General features: G+C 41.8%; 3 protein-coding genes across 3 annotated transcripts; 1 reads left to right on the top strand and 2 right to left on the bottom strand.

Moving 5' to 3' along the window:
* Window positions 1-1,063: 1,063 nt before the first annotated feature.
* Window positions 1,064-1,473, bottom strand: PHALS_02644 (uncharacterized protein; the record flags this gene model as incomplete). The annotated part of the gene is made up of 4 exons (XM_024717063.1): window positions 1,064-1,148; window positions 1,208-1,277; window positions 1,335-1,400; window positions 1,461-1,473. 4 exons carry the CDS (start codon window positions 1,471-1,473, stop codon window positions 1,064-1,066), a joined length of 234 nt encoding a protein of 77 aa, XP_024582599.1.
* A 652-nt stretch (window positions 1,474-2,125) lies between these two features.
* Window positions 2,126-3,248, top strand: PHALS_02643 (hypothetical protein F443_11148; the record flags this gene model as incomplete). The annotated part of the gene is made up of 4 exons (XM_024717062.1): window positions 2,126-2,274; window positions 2,337-2,470; window positions 2,543-2,633; window positions 2,705-3,248. 4 exons carry the CDS (start codon window positions 2,126-2,128, stop codon window positions 3,246-3,248), a joined length of 918 nt encoding a protein of 305 aa, XP_024582598.1.
* A 717-nt stretch (window positions 3,249-3,965) lies between these two features.
* Window positions 3,966-4,245, bottom strand: PHALS_02642 (uncharacterized protein; the record flags this gene model as incomplete). Its single annotated transcript, XM_024717061.1, has 2 exons — window positions 3,966-4,140; window positions 4,214-4,245. 2 exons carry the CDS (start codon window positions 4,243-4,245, stop codon window positions 3,966-3,968), a joined length of 207 nt encoding a protein of 68 aa, XP_024582597.1.
* Between the last annotated feature and the right edge of the window lie 6,436 nt (window positions 4,246-10,681).

Raw genomic sequence — 10,681 nt, 5'->3', positions numbered from 1 at the left:
GTATACTCTTGGAAGTCAAGCTTCCTCTGTGCAAGGTGCCGTGTGACCCGTCACACACTGGCAAGTTAAATAGTAATGCTACCAGTGCGCCTTGTTGAATGTGGCTCGTGAGGTCTTAAAATTGGCGTTGCGGCGTGTTTTCCTCCCCGATGAGCAATGTAAGCTCAGCGGCATATTTGCCTGCTTCTAGACCCGAAGTACATTTTTAATGAAGTATACAATTCTTAATCGCTGCTACCCCAAACGCAGACGGTACCTGCAGATTAACTATTTTGATATAGCGCTCGTGAATCTTTATTTATCTCTGAATGTGGGCGGGGGACCCACACGTATAGGCATGTCAGCGCCAGGCATCCTTGTGGTTAGCTTCGAACTTTTTTTAAATATCTCAATCACAGTTTGATCTAAATTTGTGAGCTCCAAGGCGGGGAGTCAAAACACTTTATTGATAATAAAGTGTGCTGCATGGAGACCGAGCACATCGTCGGGTGAGGTACTATTTGGCCAAAAATGAGAGAAATCATTAGAGAACACGTCAGCATCCATCAAATTCTTTTTTTAGCACATCGGTCATGCGTTTGGCTCGGACTCTTAACTCCGTACGCACGTGCGGACTCTCGACGAATATAGCAGGCGCAAAAACATGCAGATAGTGAGTAGATACCTATGTGTGCGAAGGTTTCTCATGTAGCGTTCACTTTTGCTGATGTGAATTGCGTATAATAAGACCGAGATATAAACCATGCAGTTGTACCAAATCTGAGAGGGTTTCGTACTCAAGAATACAGAATTTGTGCTGATACCAATAAAAGCTTGATACAGAAGTAGCTTCATACATCGATTCATCTCGATTTCATATTCTTTGCCAACCTTCTCTTCATGTAATTTAGGCAATGCTGATAACATCAGCCTCTCAGTACCCTACTAACACATCAACGGCCGAATTTGGCGACCAAGGCAACAAATTTGATCATTGTTTCAATTATTGATAACGCATTGCCATGGTAGATTCGCCTTGACGTTCTACTCTACAAAACAGCTCAATTTTAAGAAGGCAGCGCCATCACAAATCCAAAAAGCATTTTATGTTTATAACACTACCACGACTTCTCATTGGAAAGCTGCAGATCTGACGTCCTAAGAGTACCCTAGATCGATGCAATTCCATAAGAGTTGGCCTACACTGGTATTGAAGAATTTGACCCACGTTGTCAGCACAAAATCTTGAAAATCTCGCACATCCTCTCGTATACAAGCTAAATCTGTAGTTAATCCGTCTGATTTTTAGAATGCGTGGTACGCATGGCATTCATTAAACTTTTGACAATCGATACAAAAATCAACTGGGGCTAATTGTATGACTTTACTACTGTGTCTTGTGCAGTGTTTCTGCTCGTGCACTTCAACGCCATTAGCAAACAATTGTGCCAATAATCATCTTCCTATCATATCAAGGTTACCCGTCTCGCGCATACTAACCCCGTTAGTACCAGAGCAAGCCATGGTGTTTTCTGGAGCACTGAGAGTCGACACTGTCACGACAGTTTTAAAATCTATGAGTAATATCAAATGCTCAACAGAAATGATCAGATCTTTACTACTATTATGAACCAGGTCTATCTTTAGTGTTGAAAATTTGGCATGTCGAGACCACATAGACGCTATTAACCAGCTAGATTTATAACAATCCTCTTGCATTTCGTGACTCATGCTGATCCTGGATGGAATCTGCTTGAAGAAATCAAAGACCAATCATTCGCATAAACTTATATTAACTTCAGACTCTACGCAGCGTAGTCTGGAAATAGTAGAGAGCAGAGGCTGAGACGAAAGGGCTTGGTCGCTTGGTTACCTTATGATAGGTATCTACATTAACGTGAATGGTATTTTAAACATATCCTACGCCATGTCTTTTATATCGATAATTTACCTACAATTTTGCGAGGGTTAGAATATTGATCTTACATTTAATAAGAAATATTATCATGGATGTATACTTTAATGTATTACTGGAGCGAAAATATAAGAAGCCAAAAGGAGACTAATTATTTTCTTAATAATAGCCGAGAAAACGAGGCCCACCATTCGCCTCAAGACTTCAAGCGTTCTTTAGTCTTATACAGTCATGGTGGATGCACTTCAAAGCATGCATGTGCTACTTGGATCTGTATGTTTCTTTGCGCTAGTCTTTCATATCGCCAACCGTCTCTCCGATCGATACATTCAAGTCTACCGAAACTTTTCAATCCCAGAACAAGGCGATTGGTGCTCAAGGTATGGCGTCTCTGTATCAGTCCATGAACCATTGCAATTCTAACGCAGAACGTAATGCATAGAGTAAACTCAACAATTCACGCACTTGTGATCGCCACAGGCATGACCTACAGTTTCGTGCATCAGCAATGGGACGCGAATCTGCTTCCAATGAAAGAGATGCCATTGCAATTGGCCCATACGCTTTTCTCCTTTTGTACGTAGCAAACGATGTATGTCTTTGAATGCATATCATGGCTGCTGATCTGATTCGGTGCCTTTGCTGCAGCTTGTGGTTATTTTCTCTTCGATCTGGTTGTGCTGATGCTATGGCAAGTACCGATGTGGCGAGTCTTTGTTATCCACCACATGGTTGCCGTGTACGTTGAGATTATTTCAAGTGTTGCGATCCTGATTAATTTTGCTCATACTGATGGATTGCTTGGTTCAGATTGCCATATCTCATTTATACCATGCACTCAGGCTGCGGCATGGACTTGTACTTATTGCAACTCTTTCTCATGGTCGAGTTTGCTGTTATCCCGCTTAACATCACGACGTTTATGGAGCAGTTGGGTTACGGCAAAAGCAAGACCCACGAGTTTTTCTTTTACACGACGTACGTGTTTTGGTTCTTGGCACGTGTGTTGTTACCAAGTTACAACGTCTACGTACTCTGGATCAAGATCATTCCAGAAGCTAAAGCTGCTCCTGTTTGCACTGTACCCGCAGCATTTTGTGGTCACATCATTGCCGCATTTTGCATCGGTGTATTTATTTTCGTATGGACACCAGACGTTTTGGCGAAATGGCGAATGCCTGTGTTGCAAATGGAGGAGTATCCAGACTATATGCTCACGATGCGTCAGTCGATGACACCTCGCTCGAATCCGATCTTGTCGCCGATAAATGGCAACGAAAAGTGGGGCACAAATTATGGCACTGTGTCGGATGATTTGCGAGAATCTCAGTGGACATCAAAATCGATTGTTTGAGCAATAATGAACGCCCGTTACACGCTTTGAACGTGCTTTATATGTGCCCTGCTTATGTCAAGTTCGATGACATTAGTCGGCAATGCTAATTTTATGAATGAAGGTACGTGACAGAGCCATTCAAGACAAGATATACCAGCAGAAACTTAACAAGCTTGTGCTAAGCTACGGATATTGCGGCGGTGATGGTGATAATGTTATTGATTACAAAGCGAATCAGTATCGGCGCTAAATAAATGACATTTTTTTTTATTTGGTTTGCAATATCAATTCAGAAAACACTTTTCTTCACTAATGTGAAAGTATGTTCGCAATGATGAATACATTTCACACATGCAGAGATATTTGAGCATTCCACAAATTGCCATTCCATGAATCTTTTTTTTCTCGCATGTCTAAGAGTTAGCAAGCACCACATCAAGCTCCACGGGACCGTCGTGATACGAACATGGATCCGACTGGCATGGCACAGCTGCCATTTGACTTCACCCTTCCAGTACATGTTTACGTGTTTGAATTATCGAACAATATTTGTATCCGTGTGCATCATGCGCATCTGTACAACAGCGAATTACAAGATTGTTGCAGCCATCACACCGTAGGTACACTAGTACGATGTGTGACATCTCAATGACGGTTGTTCAAAGATCGGGTATACAAGTAACAACGTATCAATTTGATCAATGCATAAGCCTCACCTGATTGAGATCCGAAAGCTTAGACTTGATTGAGACTTGAGTCAATTGGTTGTGAAGCATGTGGTGTTTGTAGATGTACTAAAAACCAGAAAGATCCATCTCCTTCGAAATTACTTCGACGTGTCGTCCGGCGCGCATGAGCACGCAGCTTTTGCTTTATTGAAGAATTAATCAATGATGCAAGGCGGAGCGCTCTGAGGCAGTTAAAGCGATCCATCAGATATTACTCCACCGTGATGTACAAAGCGAAAGATAACGTGCACTTACGCCAGGACTTGGTGGGCAAACGATCTAATCATTCGATTGCATCAAAAAGTCTTGATGTGGAATCCTGATTTAGAAAGAACAGCCATCTTTTGAACGGTTCCATTCATACGATGAAGCCACAGAAACATTCAAAGTAAACACGAGCTTCATTTCGTGATGTGTCTTTCTTTTCATGCTGAAGCTAAAATCCATTGGAGGTGCTGACAGACATAGCCGTACCAAGACATTTCCTCGCGTGCACGACTTAGCGATACCAACAAAAGTAGTTAAGATCTGGTGCGGTCGGAGATTACGGATTAGTACGGCTTCAACAGACCGATGTTGTATTGCATCCGTGCAGTCGAAGCGAACTATTTGGCTGGGTGCATGGAGGCGACAAATTGTACGATAATATACAAACCAAGTGATGCAGTTTAAGTGATGGATTTTGCGTTCTCATGTGTTGAGATCTACCACGCTAACTTAAGTTTTTCTTCTGGAGATTTTAAATTCGCATCAGACACGGTATATCTTGCCGCAATAATGCACATGCTCAGATAGTGGTATAGACTTGATGACAAGGTTCCAATTTACCAAAAAATGCTGTAATGGGTCGTATCCTCGAAACTGCTCCATTAAATATGCAAAATCAATCTGTGTTATTCATTTGAAATTAAATACAATCTCTTCATTTCCATATGCGTATGCATGGGTAAACATAATACAGCCGAATTCTGTGATGCAGCACGCCCTTAAGTACGGCACAGCGATGCAGACGTGCAATTGAGAGCTTTTTCACTAAATTCACTTTGTGCATCACTCGAATGAAAGCGTATATGACGTCATATTGTTTCCTTGAGTAGTCTAGTGAACGGAGTATATAGCTCCAGGCACCATGTTTACTTTATGACGCACTCTCCGATCCTGGGACAACATGCGTGGTGGGCCTCTTGTCACCACGTCGTAATCTTTTTTCATCAAATGCTCGAAGGATTTGTAGGATACTGCATAGCCGTCTCACTCATCGCACTCAGTGTTCTGCAAGTGTTCTTGATGACATGTTCATTCGGGGTGGGTAAGAATCTCAGCTACCCCTCCAACACCAACTGTTCCATTTGGTTGACTTCACCACCTTACATTCCCTTTCACAAATTCCTAGGGTATAGCTCATCTAGATCTATAAGAGCATCTGCTGGAGGTAGTGAGCAAGCACTCACAACCCTATTGACCAACCCACAGTGACAAGAATGAGTTATTCCTTTTTTTCAGCGCCTAGCCACTCAACTTGCGATCTATAGTTGCACTTCAGTTGCACCGGCTCTGGTGCGGGTGATTGCGACACACAGTCGCTTCCATCCTCTACCGACCTTGGATCAGGAAACAACAGCTCGCAGCTGCTTCATAACGGTCCACCAGATAAACACTCTGGGGACCACGAAATATCGATGACTTTTCTTGTCTCAACAGCGATACACTCCGAGGACCGCAATATTCAATCGCCTGTTTTCGTCTCATTCCAAGACCCTGACTCACAGCTGCTCCTGCCTTCCAATCTTTGCTCGACATACTCAGAAATACCAGTGCTATCAATTTTGGATCATCTAATGCCAAATTTGAAAGCTATCGCAGCTTTGTGCCCATATTGAACGCGCTTCTGGGTATGGCAGTGTTGGGATTCACGACTCGCTAATGCTCCATCAGGATGAAAGTTTATGGTAATTGGCGTTTTTACTTCCAAATGACCATAACTCGTGGCGTTTCTGCCATTCCCTTTTTTAATGAGATCATGTCTCGCGTTCTGCACAAGGGCGAGATGACGTTCCGCGAGTCCTCGCTTTTTGCTTGAAAGCTCTACATAAACCTTGATATTTTTAATGGTGTTCCTGACGCAAGACGTACAACTAACGTATATGGAGTTGATATCTTCAATGCCTCTGTGTACCGTAACCATTTTCGAAAGTCGCGCGCAGTGTGTTACTGCACGACGCTTCTGAAATCATTGGGACTTTTCATGGCACAAAGCCTAGGACATAATCATTATCAGCCAACTACAGTCCCACCACATTTTTAGGTGGCTCTCTGGGACCTATTATCGAACATGGTGTCCACATAATATAAAGTAAGTCAACCTGTGCCTACTGGGACTTAACGTTCACACATGCTGCGTTCGGCGTTCGCTCTTGCGTGAGAGCCTGACCTTCGTATAGCTCAGCGATGATAAAAAGGACACGCAGTGCACAAATGATTTGACCCACCGCAGTTGAAATAATCACGACGCAATGGAGTTGTACTTTTGCTCCGATATCTCTGTCCCTCCAAAGCATTACAATTTTTCATCGCCTCTGAGGTGTTATAAAGCAACATTGTCAGCGCCAGATCTTGCCCTTGCGACATGAAGCTGGGCTCTACATCGGATTCGACGCCCACAATCATTTTGAAAAAGGTAAGGTGAACGAGAATGTTTTTTAGCGATAACCGTATCCGATCGGAGACTGTCCATAAAGATGTTATCTATTTCCGCCAACGGAAGAGAGTCAGACGCCATTGTGGCGATAAGATTTCCAAACTGCTATATATAGTCCAGCACTTCTAGCCTTGCTTGACGGAATACTTAGAGCTTCGAACGCTCCTAATACACCTCTGTGAGGCGGTGCAAAGACCCGCTATATTTGTAATTTCACTTTGTCTTAAGATGGGGGCTCCTCTTTGACCGAGAGTATTACACGCAAGTGCCCATGCTTGCGCGCGACCCCTAAGTGTGTGATCGCAAGCGTGACGCAATGCGGCTCCGACCAAGCACGGCCAAATCTATGGCCATTTTACTTTCTTTATCCAGAGGAGATGATTTTTTTGTTCCGGCCCTCAGAGGCCTAGACGCTCAATTTATTCAAGCGATCTCACCGAGGAAAACACCTGTTCTTTAAAAGGCGCCCGTTGGGTGCTCCTGGACATACCTCATCAGCTCGTTCCGATGTTGATGAGCACCTGCAGGCGAGCTACTACCGCTTTCGGCCACATGGTGGCCAATTTTCTGATTCTGTCTCGACGCAAGATAATCATGACGTGTTTAGCTAGTCGATCTGTCCCAAAGACAGGGGCTCAATTTAACATGTTTCATCCCCGCAGTAGGAGCCTTTCTTTCATGACTCAGCTGTGGAGTTGACTTCAGGTGCTACCACGTGCGATAAATTGCCGTCCTCTTTGCACTGAAGTTGCACTTTCTGTTCCGCATTCTGTTACCTAAGCTGCCCAAGATAACAAAACTTGTCTTGTTATACTAGACATACACGTTTTACTATTTCATAAAACTTTACTCTTTGTAAATACCAATATTTTGTTATTTGCGGTATTTGATTTGCGATTTTCAGCTGTATAAGTCAATGTGTAAGGAATAAGTATAGAATATTATAGTACTATTTGCGATCTACACGAGGTATTCAGTTTGCATATTTATTCAAGAGCAACACTACTTCGGTCTGAGTAAATACTAGCTATGTGATTTACTGTGTGACAATGAAACTATCTGTACTGCATGTCTGGCCCAACATGAAATGCCAATCTTCTTCTTAGACCCAACATGTTGGAATTTCGGACACTCAAACGAAAGGACATGTATTTTTTATATAATATGCATACTGGCGCAAAATACATCCTTGTGCATTTATACAAGACACGTTTTCCGTTTTTGAGCACACAATACCACGTACATCAATTGCTGAGGGAGGAGCATGAGAGACACATTGTGTGTAGAGCATTATTCGTTGGAAGACCTCAACACGATAAGTACTCAGACTGTAACCGCTGATGGAGGTACGAGGTCACTATGTGTGCGCGTATGAATGCTCACCTCTGGCACAACGCGTAACTCGGTTAATTTGCATCAGAACCTCCCAGCCCACCGCATATGGATCTAAAATGAACCAGAAAGAAGATGGGGCGACTACAGATTCAAATATAATTTTCAAGGGTCTCAAAAAAGAAGATGAGGCAATTAATAATTTAGGACTATGAAAAAATTAACTTACTCTGATAAATTACTCTAATGTCAAGTTGAAATAAAATATATACTCCAGTTTTGTTTACAATTCATTTGAGAGGGGTTTTTCCGTAATATACTCATAACAAACCACCTGTACTGCACTTCACACAATATCTATAAAAATAATCTCATTATATCGCTAGACCAAATGGTGCCATAGCTTAGTGGTGAAGCGCTCGCTTCACAAACGAGTGGCCAGTGGTCTGGTGCCTTGAGCAACTGTTCATACCCACACGATATAGAACTACAAAGCGACCGATTGTTTGAAGAGTGTACTAGTGACTCATCAGTATGCTAAGTAACTAGCGTCAAAGCCTCAGAGGAGGCTTTGACGCAGAGTGGATGGTTTCTACAATCTAAAATCATAGCGGCTCCAGCCAAACAGAGGATAAATATTCACAATCTTTGAGTTAGCATACTGGTGCGGAAAACAAACTCAGAGCAATATATTTTAAATAAGCGGGAGCTTAAGTGCATTTCATATTAATTAAGTCGTGCATCGCTTGTTATGTCCACTAGCTCCACACTTGGAGTCATGAGAAAAGCGTTTTGTTTCATTTTCCAGAAGCAAAGTGGCAACTCTCGCTTTCTTTTTCTTCTTCGGTCTACCTCGTTTCTTATTGATATGTGGTGCTGAAACTTGTTCTATTCGTAGATCACATTAGAATATTGGCGGTTGTAATGTTAAGTCCTGTAAACTATACGCAGCCCGATAAGTAGCTGGTAAAGATGGTATCTGCAATATCCAAACCGTTAGTCTTCTTCAAACAATACAATGCATGCTCACAAAAAGCTTGTATATTTCTGTCAAAATCCCAGCAGCAATCATATGTATCCGAAAACATAGCCGCATACTCAACAGGCGGGCTGCCAGTATGTGCAAAGGATATTTGAGAAGATAAGCCGAATCGAAAAACTGTACTGCTTGTAAGCTAGTAGTGCCTAATATTTGTTCATGTGCTTGGTGATTCTTACTGTATGGGAGCCACTTGTTGAAGAGGATAGGCAATTAGCTGCCCATTTCCTCCCTACATATCGTTCAGTTATCATTAAACAATCAAGAATGGGCAACTTTCGTATCCCAACCAAGGCACCATTTACCGATTCAACATGATCTGAAGTAAGACTTTTGTAACGAAGATTTAAGTTTAACCACAACGGCCACTTATCTCGACCAATATCCCCTTTTCTGCATGTGGTCTTAATTTTCGCATACGTGCAACTTCCCTGTGAAAATTTCCCTCAGTAAGCGTACGTGCTAAACTTCAGGAGTTTTCTTCAATTCCTTGCATTTAAATTTGCGATCGAAATTTTCCATTAGATGTCGGGTACAAAAAATGATATGGAATCCAATCCACCGCTTAAACGGGAGAAACTAGATCTCTGTCACGATCTGAGATCACAAATGTTGGTGGTGCCGGGAGGTATGATAGTTCGAAACGCAAAAAGAACAACCAATTGTCTTGATTTTTAATGGATACTAATAATACACCAACCATTTGAATCTTCTTAATTCTATTGCAAAAGCAAGCCACCAAAAGTGTCCCACCAATTGTCGTGTTCAAAAATGTTTCATCCAGTGTCATACCACGTGATGCATAATGTTGAAGTTCCTTTTCCTTACACTACTGCCATTCTCACAAAGATGTTGTTCACACTTTCAATAATCGCTTTGTGTCCATTGACTACTTAAGGCTCACAGAGGATGGAAGCATTGCGTGTTGCTGCTATTCATCAACATAGAGCTCGTACTCCAATAACTTGCGGGCATTGGCACAATTCATATATGCTGTAGAATAACCCGTTTTTTCCACCGCTTAATAGTTGTATCATTTCGTTCACGATCCTGGAAACTCCCCTTACCCTCTCATCTTTTGCCAGATATTTTCCCGTCCATTACGTGTATTGGCTTTATTAGTCCCAACAAGACACAAATGAGGAATAAATTTAGGGCTTCTTTATTCGTGATGTAGACAAAAATTGCAGTATAAAAGAAAAACCCTCGACTGAACATACAGCCTTGTATCGACGTGTATCACTGACCACGACCCGGTATTGACGGACAATAAATGTATGATAGTTCATTACTGCTTGAATGATATCTTCTTTAGTGTTGTATGCCTGCCTGTCAAAATAGGACTCCACGCTAGTTTCATCTTGTTATTTAATGTCTTTGTCAGCTGCAGATATGCTGCTTTTGAAAGAACAATAATAGCCATCGTATTCACAAAGTTGTGTCTCTATTGCATATTAAGAATTTTTAGTGTTGCATACTGGAGTATTTTACACCAAACCATCAATTAGACTTCCACATTGTAATTGATTCTAATTGGCTCAAATTGTTAAAATCTGTTGTGTTATTTTGTTTATAACTTCGCTCAAATTGATTTATGATACTGAACTTTACCGAAGATTTTATAATGGAGTACTCCTTTATTAAAGTTTAAAAC

The sequence above is a fragment of the Plasmopara halstedii genome, assembly GCF_900000015.1.
Source record: "Plasmopara halstedii genome assembly, contig: Scaffold_2061, whole genome shotgun sequence".
NCBI classification, from domain to species: domain Eukaryota; phylum Oomycota; class Peronosporomycetes; order Peronosporales; family Peronosporaceae; genus Plasmopara; species Plasmopara halstedii.
Note: the sequence above shows the minus strand (reverse complement) of the source record. Positions and strands in the feature narration are given on the sequence as shown.